This window comes from Lissotriton vulgaris, chromosome 4_1 (genome assembly GCF_964263255.1).
Source record: "Lissotriton vulgaris chromosome 4_1, aLisVul1.2, whole genome shotgun sequence".
NCBI lineage: Eukaryota > Metazoa > Chordata > Amphibia > Caudata > Salamandridae > Lissotriton > Lissotriton vulgaris.
The window spans coordinates 2,008,383,602-2,008,398,890 of NC_141691.1; the positions used below are offsets into that span (position 1 = coordinate 2,008,383,602).

The window sequence follows — 15,289 nt, forward strand, 5'->3', positions numbered from 1 at the left end:
TTAGGTGTCTCTGTATCAGGCCTTGGAGTCTTTGGTACCGAGGTTGGAGATTTTGGAGTGGAGACGGGTCTCGTTGGCCATGCGGCACCGGACTCTGGCTTTCCATCTTTATTTTTTGGAACCAGAAGTTTTCGGAGTCGAAGCTTTCGGATCCGGTACGGTCTTCGGCACCGATGCATCTTTTGGTTTGGGTGCCGAAGGATCTTTGTCTTTGGGCACCGAAGGGCGTTTTGGCTTCGGTGTCGAAGAGTCCTTCGGTGTCGAAGGATGTATGTGCTTCGGTGCCAATAGAGCAGGTGGAATTGGCACATGTGGTTTCGTCAGTGTCGAGGCACCGGAAGGCGTAGTCTTTTTCCTCGGAGCTAAGCCTGAGGGGATATTTCGGTCTCGACTGGGCCCCATGGGCAGAGTGCTGACCGTTGCCTTTGGCTTGGGTAGTGTATGTTGTGCAGGGGCAAGAGTACTCACGGGTTGCCGAGATGGAATCGAGTCGTCTGAGTCCTCTGCCCCCTATATGATCTGGAGATCAGGCGAGTCTTCCTAGGCGACGAGTGGAGCCTCGTCCTCAATGTCTTCGAGTGGATCCTCGTCCTCGGAGAGGTCCTCTTCGACGATCTCCTTCTCGAAGATGGCCTCCGGTGCTGGTGCTGATCTCCTAATCTCGTGTCGACATGCCCTCTGATCCCGAATGGTCTTCTTCCATCGAAGGATGCACAAGCTGTGCAGGTAGACTCGTCATGTTCCAGCGATAGACGGAGGTTGCAGACCTCGTGATGGTCGCTATGAGGGAATTTTGCTCGACATACCGGGCATCTCTTGAATGGAGTTCTGTCCATGAGGCGTAGGCCGTACGGCGCAGATAGGCCAAACGGCCCGCGTTGACGCATCAGAATGTAGCTGGTGATGTTGAAAAGTCTATTCGATGTTGAAAATGTTTGTATAAAGTTTCACGCTTCGAAGTTGCTGAAAAAGTCTTTTCTAGCCGGAGCGGAAAACTTTCATCTGAACCCAGTGGCGGAAAAAACAATCTGAGGATGGAGTCGATGACCATGCGCAGTATTGTCCAAGGGAGGAGTCACCTATCTCGTGACTACAAAGACTTCTTCCAAGAAGACAATAACCTGCAATAATTCGAGCCCAACACCAGGTGGCGATCTATTGCAAAAGTGTACGATCTGCAGCTCATATGCCTTGAACATACAAGTTACTAGTAAACCCGCTAGGGATTACTTTTGCGGATGCAGTACCTGGCTACTGGGTACAGTACTGGCTCCTCTCCTGATCACAGGTGAGTATTTCGGGAATTCGGATGATTTTATATGAATATTTTACGTTTTCAAAAGTAGACACTTCGAAGATTTTTCGAGTCAAACCAATCAATGTTATTCAATGGCAGGTAAGTGAGTTACCGGTTTCCAGGTGAGTACTCGACTGGTGAAGTTAAGGTTCTGGGCATAGATGCAGGGGTCCCCTAGGGTTAGGTAGGTACAGTTGGCTCACCCTCAGTGGGCGCAGGGGCGGCCGGGTGCAGAGGCAGTTAGGCCTAATGTTATCCAATGGGGGGTAGGGGGCCTCCGGGTGGTGGCTGCTGGCTAGCAGGCCACGCGGCTGTGGGAGCTGGGCTCCTGGTCACTTGCTAAGGGTAAATGAGAAAGTAGGATAGGGTACAGGTTGCACTGCCAGGGGCACTCTGGCGCTGGGTGCAGGGTGCTTTGAGCCGTCGCGCTCTCAATGTTATTCAACGAGGAACTTGAAAATGGAACAAAGGCTGCAGGCTCGGGACGGAGGATCTTCTGGAGCGACCAACACTTCGAGGGGTAAGGTGGGATCCTGGAGGACAGGTAGGCACCCAGGAGTTGGGCGCAGAGGGCCGTGGGGCGCCGGGTGCAGGGGTGTCTTTTGAGGTTGGGAAACCTTACCCCTTGCTGGTCGCAGTCGGAGGGGTTCTTTGTCTTGAGGCTGCAGGCGTCGTCGAGGAGGGTCTTTGGGCACTTAACTTGGGTGGACGTCCTCGTGGTCCTGGATCACTCGGCACGGGCCAGGCTCGGCCTGCGCATAGTGGGTTGGTCCGGAGCTTCCTGGCTGGCACGGGGGGTGGGGGGGGGGGGGGGGGGGGGTTGTTGCAGCAGAGCCTTTTCTGATGGGAGTCCCAGGCTTTGAGAGAGTCAAGGCAGGCAGGTCCTTCGGGTGTCCCAAGGTTGCTGTCCGAAGGAGTCGCCGGGATTAGGCAGGAGCAGGTTCTAGGAACGACAGGCCGGTAGGGCTGGTGCCAAGTCAGTTGTTGTCATCCTGTTAGCAGCTGCACGGAGGGTCGTCTTCTTCTTGATCTTCTTTCTTATCGAGATCTGAGGAAGGAAGGTTCAGGGAGCCCCTAAATCCTGAATTTAGGGGCGTTTCAGGTAGGGCAAGGGCAGGGACCAATAGGTCCCGGTCTTGGCGTGGGTACACCCCCCTAGCCTGCTCCCCTCCTGTGGGAAGGGGGAAAGAGCCTATCTGTGATTGGGCAGGGCTCCCCATCTTCAAGATGGCCAGAGCCCAGGGTTGCGCTTCAACTCATCTGGCACAGGCTGGCACACCCCCCTTCCCGACGTAGTTTTTACCGCCAGTCTTCCCGCCAGAGTGGGGGTCAGGACTGGTGGGGGCCAGTTGCTGGGTACAGCAAATGGTCTGGAGAAGCTCACAGAGGCGGCAGGCCTTTGAAGCTTCCTCCTGCCCATCCTGGTGGAGGAGACCTAGCCCCTCGCCCAGGATGTGCATTGTTGCAGGCCCAGGAGAGCAGGGGCTCTCCACCCAGGGGTCCAACAACATGTCTGCTGTGTGGCAGCCTAGGCAGCCTCTCAGTCCAGACGGGGTTAGGTTTCAGGAGGCATCACTAAGATGCCCTCTTTGGTGCATTTTTCATTAAATCCCGCACTGGCATAGTGTGGATTTAATGTGCTGAGAAGTTTGATACCAATTGTCCACTGTCACATCCGTTCTGACAAGTACCAGGTTTTGTGTATTGGGCTCAGGCTCTGTTCAGCATCTGTTCCCATTGTCAAGAGAGATGGACCAAGCACAGGAACATGGGATAAGTCTAGTTAACCCAGAGCAGAAGAACATATTCTAGATAGGAGGAAAGAGCTATAGACCTTTCCCACTAAGTAGCTCCAAAGGTTCCGCAGAATGGGAAAGAAAATACATCAATGAAAGCTGATTTACCCAAGATGGCCGTAACCAGCTTTACACAAAGGAGTCAACCATCTTGTACAGCATGCGCACAGGATCAAAACGGATCACGCCGTCTCACCAGTCAAACAAATTAAAAAGTGTAAGGGTACATCTTACCAGTCCCTCTGACATCATAAACCAGCTCGGATGTTGACAAAACCAAAATATATCATTGAGAATCCTAGTGGGCTAATTAGAAAAATATAGGGTAGTTTTGCCCTTCCATATAACACTGCCAGCACCAAACACCTTACACAACTCCACTCCCCCAACAAGCTGCCATATAAAGTGTCCCACACATTTTCCCATGACATGCCGCCATATAAATCACTGCACAGAATTCTGCTTACTCCACTGCTGCCACACAAACCTTATACTAATACTAAATATTAATGATCCATACTTTTAAAGTGCAAACATTGGACAGGAATCCAGAGCACACTTTGTGTATCCAATTGAATTTCAAACTTTAAATGATCAAATGGTTGCAACGATGGGATAGATCATACACGCATAAGTATTTCACAAATGAATTTTATTGTTCAACAGTGTTCTTTCCTCAGAATCACTGTGTGTATCACTCTAGCCTACACGTGTTTCATCACAGCATGTGGCTGTGAATCTTCAGGGCTGATCTGAATGATCAAGGCGCGTTATCGGGAGACCGGTGATAATTCCGTCCCGGTCCTGATCGGGATGTTTACGTGTAGTGGGAGAACGGTACCGTGGGTAATCGGTTGCCGTTTCGTCAAACAATAAGGATCGTGTGTACCAGTTCACACAGCGTCGGTGCTAATCGGGCTGTAAGCCCGTGGGTTGAGCCGAATGCAGCTCCTGTTTTCATCATGCTGTGATGAAACACGTGTAGGCTAGAGTGATACACACAGTGATTCTGAGGAAAGAACACTGTTGAACAATAAAATTCATTTGTGAAATACTTATGCGTGTATGATCTATCCCATCGTTGCAACCATTTGATCATTTAAAGTTTGAAATTCAATTGGATACACAAAGTGTGCTCTGGATTCCTGTCCAATTACATTAGAGAGGGGTCTCAGAACCTCTTCTCTCACAGAGGTTAAGGTTTTCCTCTGCCAAGAAGCACCTAATTCTATACCACGAGACCTTAATACTTACCGTGAGAAGCTGAGCGCCATATTCCTGAACACTTAAAAACCTTTTCTCTGACTCTATAAAGTGCAAACATATCAGCCCTTAAGGTTTCAAGGCGCTGGGGGCCATCGAAGAGTTTAAGTGAGCTATTGCCCAGTCAAATGGTGCTGAGCTTCCACCGGCAACCGAACTGTGAGTCCAGCGCTCCGGAGTCAGCCGATCCGGCCGCTGTGCCACACCTCTCAACCTTCTTACTCCACTCTATCCTCGTTCCCAAAATATGCAACCATGCCAACAAACTTACACCGCTCCCTCCCATGCTTCCAAGTCTTCCAAATCCCATGACACATCCATAATACTGTGCCAGCAACATATACAATGCCACTCCCAGTTATTTCCGGACCAGCAAATAAAAAAACAATGATTTTACACATGGTTTAGACTTCAAACCAAGAGACCCAGATCTCGAACAAAGAGGCACAGTGGCAACCCGAGCAGTATAACTACCTTAGGTTTTATGGGACAAACAGTGCAGGAAGCGCACAAACGGTAGACAATGCTGCTATTGGCAGGACTGTTTCATCTTTAAATACTGCTGCTGTCTCTGTGACTGCCTCCACTGCCAGGATATAATCTCAAGTCATGCCTGGCATTAAAGTATGCAACGCACAATATTTCACCAACAGCTGCTACAACCATACAGCGAACAGCCCACAACTCTTCCTTTTCAAGTTTCAGATGCTAATGTCAGTGTTTGACTTTCATATCATAAGAATTAGTAGCTCCTTGTGCAATGAGCCTATAGCCTCCTACTGTCTGCATGTTGGAAAAGTGCCTGGTGGACTCGCCAGCCTGTCTACCGGGCCCTTGTCCAGGCGTGGATCATTCTTTAACCCACATGTGGTGACTCATCGTCCCCCAAAGCATCCTGATGTAACTGGTAGACATCGCAGCCCAGGGTGACACCACACTAAAACAGTAATAGCAGGAAAATATACACCCATAGAAACAAAGGACAAAATAAGAACCCAGAGAAATAGAAGAAGTCATAGGAAACATATGACAGCCACGTCAGTAAAGTCACACTAACTCCAAGACCTCAACAGGCAGGGACTCTGCTCGATATATAGGAGGATGCGGAAGACTACCGGGACTGATATAGTCACGAAGTGCAAAGACCTGCAAGTAAACACTCTGGTCTGAGAAAAGAGAAGGCAGATCGATCTACCACCAAGCACACGTGCTGTGATGCCCAATACAGGCTTGAAGACAGACTCAATCAAATAAATGTCACGGTTTGGTAAAGAACCCCAACAGCTTTCCTAAAATGGCCGGAGTATATATACATCTGATGTGCCACTCAAACAATGGTGAAAAAAAAGGACTTGTTTTGCATCCTTGAGCAGCTGACAGTTTTGTGCACGAGTGTAGGGGAAGGCAGACCACTTTCATTGGTCTTCACTTCCCACTCAAATGAATTGGATCCAAACACCATTACTATTAATGAGAGGTAAATCATGAGGGTATGCACTCAAAATTAGTACCATTATCTAAACCTCATGCCACAAAGAAGAGGGGTGGGGGAGCTGTATGTGAGTAACTTACCCGGTTGACTTTCTGAAGGCTGGTGTTGGGTAGCGCAGCTAACGTCTTGTAGTCAAGTTTCATGGGCTGGGTCATGAAGCTCTGCAATTCAAAAAGGGAACAATGAAAGAAGAAAAACCACACAGTACCCATCACTGGATTCCGTTTTATACACCATGTCACAGTCTATACATTGCTGGATGGATGTAACAAACAAGACACCGCCATCTTCCTTGGAATTTGAGGTTCCATTTTAAGGAATGAAAAAATCATAAAACGACTCGCACTTTGGTAAACTTACAAGTGAGACAGACAGTCCAATATCGGAGCATCCATCTTGATCCATCCTGGCAGCAATGACACTGAGCAGTCAAGACCACAGCAGACAGCATAAGCCCCTCAAAGGTTGTTTATTTTTCCTGAAACCATCTAGGGTCTTACAAAAAATCTTACTAAAGAACTCCGGGGGTCCAATGACTACCCCAAAACCTAAAATCAAATGGGCAAGTTACTTACCTTCGGTATCTGGTAGAGACATGATCTAGCCGCAGAGTCATTACCTTAGTACTCTCAGGCCTCAAGCTTGATCAGGTAACAATTTCATAGCAGTAACCCTGTGCACCGGTAGGTGCCGCCAGTCGACTTTGTGTGACATCGTTTTAGAAGTTATCGTGACTTCTACGTCGTCAATATAACCACCACTCCAGCGCGCGGACGTCAGTACTTTTCCCGACTTTCCACGCCATAAGCATGGAGCCATGAAATGACAGACTGGTGTGTTAAAAAAAGACAACTAGAGCCCTGAAAGGAAATAGCCTCAACACTAGAACTGATCCATGGTGCGGGAAGGATGGGTGGGTCGGTGAGGGATCTGCGGTCAGATCATGTCTCTACCAGATAAGGAGTCACCGAAGGTAAGTAACTTGTCCATCTGATAGACATATCTAGCTGCAGATTCCTTACCTTTGAACAGATACCCAGCTACAACACCAGAGGAAGGAGTGCGGAACAGTTCAGAACAGAAAATCCTGTAAAACAGCGCGACCAAAAAGGCCCTCTAGTGTCTGGTGAACGTGTGCAGAGATGCCCACGTGGCAGCTTGACAAATGTCCGTAACTGGAACACCATGCTGGAGAGCCGTGGTGCCCGCTTTTGCGCTGGTGGAATGGGCCCTATTCCTTCAGGAGGCTCCTTCGCTAAGGCGCAACAAATTTCAATGCAGAGGATAGCCCATCGGGATATAGTCCTCTTCTGGACAGCACATCTCTCCCTATAAAGAATTGGTCATCGTCCTGGAACTCTTTTGTTCAATCAATGTAGAACTACAATGCTCTTTTTGTGTCCAGACGGTGAAGACGTTCCTCTTTCATGGAAGGATGCGGGGGCACATAGAAGGTGGGCAGGGTAACCGACTGACCCAGATGGAAGGGTGTTACCACTTTAGGAAGAAAAGATGCCATAATCTGGATTACGATCTTATCCGGAAGTTTGTCAGGTAACAAGATTTTGATTAAATCGCCTGTAGTTCGCGGACTCTCCCGGCAGAGGTTATAGCAACCAAAAAAACGGTTTTAATGGCAACCAAACGCAGGAGGCAGTTATGCAGCGGCTGAAATGTGCACACATTAAAAGGTGAGCACCTAATTAAGGTCCCACAGTGGCATGATAAAAGATTAAGGAGGAAACAAATGGGTTATCCCCTTCAAAAATCATTGTACAATTAAAGATGTGAATAAAGATGGCTGATCAGGCAGCCGAGAAAAGAAGAAAGGGCCGAAAGACAACTTTTCAAAGTGCCCAGAGCAGAGCCCTGCTGGGCAAAAGAAAGTGTGAAGAGTAGGACTTCACATAAGGCAGCAGATAGAGGGTCAACAGACTGATCTATACAATATTTAAAAAATGTGTTCCATCGGCAGGCATATACTGATTTGGTAAAAGGATGCCTGGCTGCTAAGATATCCTCACAGACTTCAGGAGGAAGGCCAGAAGCTGTCAACTGTTGCTGCTCAATCTCCACACAAGGAGGCTAAGAGTGGATGGGTTCAGGTGGAGGACCCTCCGCTGCTGCTGCTGCTGCGACAGAAGATCTTCCTGAAGCGGCAGCCTGACCGGAGGATCGATGTTTATGTCCAGAAGCTCGGGATACCTAACTCTTGGTGCCCAATCTGGAGCCACAAGAATTACTTGTGCCCGATCGCTCCTGATCTTCTTGAGCACTCTGGGCAGAAGTGGTATGAGGGGAAGGCGTATAGGAGGCCTGAGCTCCATTTGCAACGAAGAGCGTAGCCGAACGAGTGTCGCTTTGGAAACTCCAATGTACAAAACAGCCGACATTGCACATTTTCTTCGGAGGCGAACAGATCTAACCAAGGCTCTCTCCATCACTGAAAGAGAAAGAGACCTTGTGCCACCTACGGAGACACCATTCGTGATCTGCAAGACACCTGAGCTAGTCCGCTATGGTGTTCAGAGAATCTGCCAGGTGTTGAACCACTAGGGATATTCCCTGATTAACCAGCCATAGCCTCTTGACAGAGGGTCCATGACCCCACCCTGTTTGTTGCAGTACCACATGGCAGTAGTGTTTTCTGTGAACACTTGAACAAGCCTTCCCTTTATGGATGGCAAAAAGGCTTTTAGTGCCAGTCGGATTGCTCGAAGCTCCAGCATGTTGATATGGAGCTTGCTTTCCGCCATAGACCAGAGTCCTCTGATCTCCACCTCCTCCAAATGGCCATCCCAGCCCAGAAGAGACACGTATGTCAATACTGTGAGATCTGGATGGGGAAGGGAGAGAGGTCTGCCGTTTAACCATTTGCGGTCCATCAGCCACCACTGCAGATCTTTCGCAGTTCCCTCTGAAATCTGGACCAGGTCGGCGAGATTCTTGATGCTGTGCCCATTGGTACTTCAAGTCCCACTGCAGAGCCCACATGTGCCACCTTTTAGGTGTCACTAGCAGGATGCAAGAGGCCCAACATCCTCATAGCCAGTCTCACCAGAACCCAGGACAGAGGCTAAAACATCAGTATCATAGACTGAATACCCTGTACTTGCCGTTTGGGAGGATAGGCCCGAAACTGCACCGTGTCCAGAACCGCCCCAATGAAAAGAAGTGACTGAGAGGGAGTCAGGTGTGACTTCGGCACGTTGACAGTGAATACCAGTGAATGGCAGAGGTTTGCCACCTTCTGGAGGTGGGAGACGACCGCTTAGGGTGAGCCCGCCTTCAACAAACAGCTGTCAGGATAGAGGAAGACAAGGAACCCAGATCTCCACAGATAAGCTGCGACCAAAGCCATAACTTTTGTGAACACCCGAGGGGCACTGGTAAAGCCAAAGGGAAGCACCGTGAAGTGAAAGTGCTTGCGGCCCTCCATGTAAGTCAGGTGGCGACGATTGGCAGGCAGGATAGGGATATGAAAGTTGGCATCCTGCAATTCCAGTGCTACCATCCAGTCTCCTGGGTCCAGGGCAGACAGGACCTGAGCAAGGGTGAGCATTTTGAATTTCTCCTTCTTGAGGAAGAAATTGAGGGTTCTGAGATCTAGGATAGTCCTTCTTGCTTGGGGACTAGGAAGTAGAGGGAGTAGCAACCACTGCCTACTTCAGGCCCAGGAACCCTCTTTATAGCTCCCTTGGCCAAAAGAGCATAGCCTTCCTCACGGAGCTAGGCAAGGTGATCCTCCGTCAGCCGATCGTATGCTGGAGGCATAGAAGGAGTAGTAGTCTCGACGGGGAGGGAGTAGCCCCTCCAGACTATTTGCAGCACCCACCTGTCCGATGTGATGGTTTGCCAGTGATGGCATATTCTGACACCAACTGGCCGAGTGTTCCTCGAGGATCAGACTAGGAAGGTTTTGCCGTGGAATAGGGGATTGTGGCTTGGCTCGATTTCTGGTTCCTGGACACACGAGGCCAGGGTGGGCCACGTCCACAGCCCAGAGGTAGCTGAACTTGCGGAGCCCTCTGGACAGAATAGGGTTGGCACAGCTGGTAGCCCCTTCCGTAGCCATGAAACGAGCGAAAGCTGGATGAAGCCCTGGGGGTAGTAGTGAGGCCAAAGGACTTGTATGGCCCGCGAGCCCTTGAAGTGCTCAAGGACAGTATCCACCTCGTCTCCGAAGAGACGAGAGCCATTAAAGTGCATGCTCAAGATGTTGGCTGGGGCATTCCCCGAAAAAGCAGATGGTCTCAACCAAGCGTGGCAACAAACTGCCACTGAGGTGGAAATCGCACTACCTAGCGAGTCCGTTGTGTACAAGCCACATCGGATGGCGAACTTAGCTGCATCTCGCCCATCGGATATAGCTTGGGAGAGTGGAGTCAGTCCTACGAGACTAGGGGCAGCACCTGCGCAACCGTATCCCATAAAGCTTGGAAGTAACGGCCCAAGAGGCATGCGTTGTTCACCAACCACAGTGTTAGGCTGGCGGAAGAGAAAATCTTCCTGAAGTTTTCAGCTTCTAGGATTCCCTGTCCGAGGATGCAGAAGGGAATGCGCCTCGGGACGTGGAAGCTTGGACTACCAACCGGCTCTGTGTTGTCAGGAATGAGGATTGGGGAAGCTTCACTAGGGATGCCAAGGACCTCTGAGCCGGACACAACACCGGGGAAGGTCGCTGTGGAAGTGCGACCAGCGTCGGTCAGGACCCAGGAACAGGTCGTCTCGGATGAGATGGAGGTCGCGGGCACTGGAACCACAGGGGCCCTTCCATCATCTGAGCCTGCGGGGCCCCAAGGCGTTCCAGCAGGGTAAGGTTGCCCAAATATGACGCACATGGCGTCATAAAAGTCCTTGAATTGGGCGGGGATCGCTCCCAGCCCTGAAAAGGGAGATAAACGCAGAGCCAGCCCAGGCACTCATTCCGCGGAGCGGGGCCTACAGTGCTGAGGTTCCTCTGCCGCTTCACGGGAAGGGGGAGACTAAGCACGCTTCGATTTCCTGTGCTTTTTGTGGTGCCTCTTACCAGACTTTGACAAAGAGGACTTTAAATTGCACGCGTAGTGCTCGGGCCTTCTTTTCGACGGAGAACGGGGAGGTGACCTCTGCTGTGCTGGAGGCCATACCGTGGGAAGCTTTAGGGACTGCTCCCTCATAAAATGTGGCGCCATGGCCCGGCAGTCGGAGCACGAGTTGTGGTTGCGTCACAGTCAAACAAAATGGGGGTCCATAACTGACATGGCGCAATGACAGGTGCTGCACGGCTTGAACCACGAGGTCTCCTTACTTGACATCCTAACACACCAACGGAGTCGACAAAAGTAAAAAAAAAAGTAGGTCAAAAAGGACAGAGGGTAGCTATCTTCAACAGATCGGCACTGGCTGGTGTGGAAAGATAGGAACGTACGTCAGCGTGCCGGAGTGGCGCTTATATTGACAACGTGAGCGTCATGACTTCAACGAACACAATGCCGACGATGTGATGCGGAGTTAACCGATGCCACCTACTGGCGTGCAGGGGTACTGCTATGAAAAATCTTCCTGATCTAGTATGACACCTGGAAGTTCAAAGGTAAGGAATGTGGGGCTAGATGTCCATCAGATAACATGTCACTGTTTCTTCCAAGATGAAGTAACAGTTTCAAAGAGTCCCTTGAAATTGGATAGGCACCCACAATGGAGACAATCTCATGTGGTCTGGCCAGCCGACAATGGCTGAATTCTGGATTGGTTGTGGTGTGTGTAAGGCCTGGCAGTTTCTGATTGGGTCTAGGTGGACATCAGACCGTGCATGTAAGGACTGGCATTTTCTGCTTGAGTCTAAGTGAACGCCAGACAGTTTGCATGTAGGCAAACACAAGAAGACGATGGACGGAGCGTTGAAACTTCTCAGACACAGACCCAGAGTCACAGATCTGGGTTGAATCCATCATCATTCTTTAGTTCATTTCGCCACCCCAATTCAGACCCAGCCATATCCAAAACAGTCTTGACCCTATTCCTCATGGGAATAGTTTAGCCCGAAATGCCAAGCCAGGTCATCCCTGGACCAGAAGCAAGCATCCTGAGACCGGTTTCAGGGTTACGCCCCTTTATCAGCCAGGCTAGCTTGAATCCAGTGGTAAAGTGCACAAGGGACCCACATCTGGGCAAACACGGACACCTTAGGATGAACAAAGCAAACACAAGGAGACAATGGACGGAGCACTGAAACTTCAGACACTCACTCCCAGTCACAGATCTGGGTTGAATCCATCGTTGCTCTTTAGCTCATTTCGCCACCCCAGTTCAGACCCAGCTATATGCAAATCAGTCTTGACCCTGTGCCTCATGGGAATAGTCCAGCTCGAACAGCCAAGCCAGGTCTTTCCTGGACCAGCAGTTCAGGCTAGCCTGCTCAAGACTGATTTGCATATGGCTGGGTCCAAACTGGGGTGGGGAAGTGAGCTAAAGAACGATAATGGATTTTAGCCAGATCTGTGACTGGGGGTGGGTGTCTGAAAAGTTTCAGCACTCTGTCCCAGATCTCCTAGTGTTTAGTTTGTGTGTAAGGCCTGGCAGTTTCTGTTTGGGCTAAGAGGGCCTAATACATGTATCTATAAATGTCATAGTCAAAGGAAAATTATAAACCATTTCATTCAAAGCATACAGGCCTGAGGTCTTTTTAATAAGTCCAAGGCCACAGCTGATGTCCGGGAGTCCCAAATGAAGCAGAAAAAATCCAGAGGAGCACATTGACAATATTATGCAACTCTGACATGTCAAGACTTTGGGCTGCAATTTTCCAACATACACATAAGTGCTTTCTGATTCTGAACAGTTCTGTTTTAGGATAGAGTTCCTATCCAGGTTTTGTTTGTTCTGCATTTTCTACAATTGCAGCATAATAGTAGTAGCTAATAATGTAATAAGTATTTGTCAGTAGAAGTGTGCTGCCTCATATGATAAAGCACAGTAAGGTAAAACACTAAGCTTTACAAAACTATCAAGTGAAAATCTATGACACGATCATGGCAAGACATACATATTGTTCAAGGAGGCAATGCCAGAAAGTTGGCACCGCTCTCGAAGCTAACAAAATATCTTCGTGAACACCTTGCTTTAAAGTGTACCTGGTTGTCAACTCCAATATCTCTACGGAAAGCTCTGCAGACCGTTCTAGAGTTTACAAATACACATGAGTTCTGCTTCTTTAATCGTGATAAGAAAACAGGAGATCTGATTGCTTTTGAATGCTCCTGTTACATATGCTTCATGCCCCTGCCTGCTGTGTGTATTGATACAAATCAACTTTAGCCCTAAGTTGGTATACTTTAGCAAGTTTTTAAAATTAATTACAGTGTTATACTGATCAGGTTTCCAAATACACAGGGACACTTTACATTGAAAAATTGAAGGTCTTAAAACAGAGGGGTGGGCTGAAATAGTCGCCAAGGGTGGGAGATTGCAGGCATGTAAGGTGTAGAAGGGGGAACAGAGACAAACCACTGTTTTTAAAGAATGAGAAACAGTTGCAGTGAGCCACTATGTAATGGGCCATCTATAATGTCTTATGTCACTCATATCTTTGCTGGAAATAGGTGTGAAGGTAGGGCGCGGGATTACCTTGGCATCTGTCTAGTATGATGCCAAGGTGATCAAACAAATCAAAATTTTCTAGGAATTTTCTCTTTAAGGGGGAAAGTGCATATCAATGGTCTGAAGGATTTATAGTAATTAATGATGTATTTCAAGTGTTGATTCTCCGTTTCCTACTGTGAACACATCTCAAATCCACTCAGTGGGCAGTACATTGAGAGCTCTTTTAGGGAGAGTAGTACCAAACAGGAGTAGGACTAACTTTCTGGCTTCGTTCCGCTGTATCTGGTTTTAAATCAGGCAGATGTATTGAATATATACATCTGTCAATATGAAGGAATGATAGGAGGAGAGTGCATGAGAAGACCAAAGGTCTGAAATGGATTAAAGAAAGCAAAATACAAAATGGGTGAAAAAGAGTAAGGGGCATTATAAACCCGTCCCAGTGGGGATGCTGAAGAGCAAGAAACACATTTTGAAGGGTGGCGCAAATGGGAAAAAACACATGCAATTTCCAGCCCAGAGTGTTTTGTATTTGAAATCTTCAAAGGAGAAAGACACTTTAACCAGATGGTACTTTGGGGTGCAAAAGTCAGACAACAGCCTGCTCCTGTTGGAGGTGTTCAATGGGATTGTTTCCTGAAACGCTGAATCCATGCAACTCTCATCCGAAATGTCTTTAAAAAATATATAGGTAAGAAAGCTAACACTTTACTACTGAAGCATGTAAAACAATGCACTAAAAAGCTTTTGTATGCCGCCACTCGAATCCATGTAAAACATTTTTTTTAAGTCATACACCCCTCCCACCCCACCCTCTCAATGATGTCAAACTCATTATCTCATAATTATTTTATAAAATTGGCAGTTCTGAACATATTCAGCAATTCAAACCCAACTGGGGGAGGGGGAAGTAACCATCAGTAGGGATCTGTGCAGCAGTGGACAGTAGCTAACTTAAAAAATGTAAAGGACAAATTGGTCCAAAGGAGTGGTGCAACAGGTAGGCACAGAAATGAATGGACGAGGGGGAACTAAAGTGGTTTGACAGCACCTGCTGCAGGTGAGCCTGAAGAGGAATTGTGCCACTCCCTTCTGGATCGGCAAAAGGGATGGACAGGCTTTAGAGAGGGCTGCCTCTGACGAAAGACACAGTACCTTGAAAAGCCCCAAAGTTCCTGCGCTGGTAGGAACCTATTGAGGGCAATGACCTCCATAGACCAAGTCAATGCCCTCCTCTCCTAAGTGTTCTAGTCCATAAGAAAAAGTTACTTACCTGCTGGTAAAGAACTTACCTCACCTGTAAAATAATCAGACATCAGACTGAATCTGGTAACTCTGAAGCTCTCCCTTCGCCGGGAGGGTGTGCTGGCTTAATGGCAACACCGGCAGTGGCGTTTGAGGTCACTGAAGCCATACAGCCTACAACCCAGTGGATCATCCTCAGTTTCAACCCATTTTTTGTCCAGCCTTCAAGGAATGTAGACGGAGTGACATCAACAGACTAAGAAAGTACCAAAACCTCAGGTGTAATCTTGTTCACTTTCCCTAATGGGAAGGCAGGCGGGTCAGTGAGGAATCAGCAGCCCGCTACAGTATGCACCAGAAAGATCGTTACTGCAGGTAAGTAATTTTTCTTCTGATGAATACTTCCACCTGTAGACTCCTCACCCGAAGAATGCATTTCAGAGCAATATCCTGCCCTTGAGGTGGGCTGATGGGTGGTTAGACGAGGAAATCTTACAGAACAGACCTGGCAAAGTGGCCATCCATACGGACTTCTTAATCCAGGCAATATTGCTTTGTGAAGGTATGTAGGGATGCCCACATCGTCACCTTGCAGATCTCTGCTGTGGAAAC

General features: G+C 48.6%; 1 protein-coding gene across 24 annotated transcripts in view; it reads right to left on the minus strand.

Annotated features, from left to right (window-relative positions):
- SCRIB (scribble planar cell polarity protein) overlaps window positions 1-15,289 on the minus strand; it is a 668,035-nt gene that overhangs the window by 168,152 nt on the left and 484,594 nt on the right. For all 24 annotated transcript variants that reach the window (XM_086966382.1, XM_086966383.1, XM_086966358.1 and 21 more), the window contains one exon: window positions 5,929-6,009. In XM_086966382.1, the coding sequence (XP_086822508.1) occupies window positions 5,929-6,009 (81 nt within the window). The remainder of the gene's footprint in view (window positions 1-5,928; window positions 6,010-15,289) is intronic.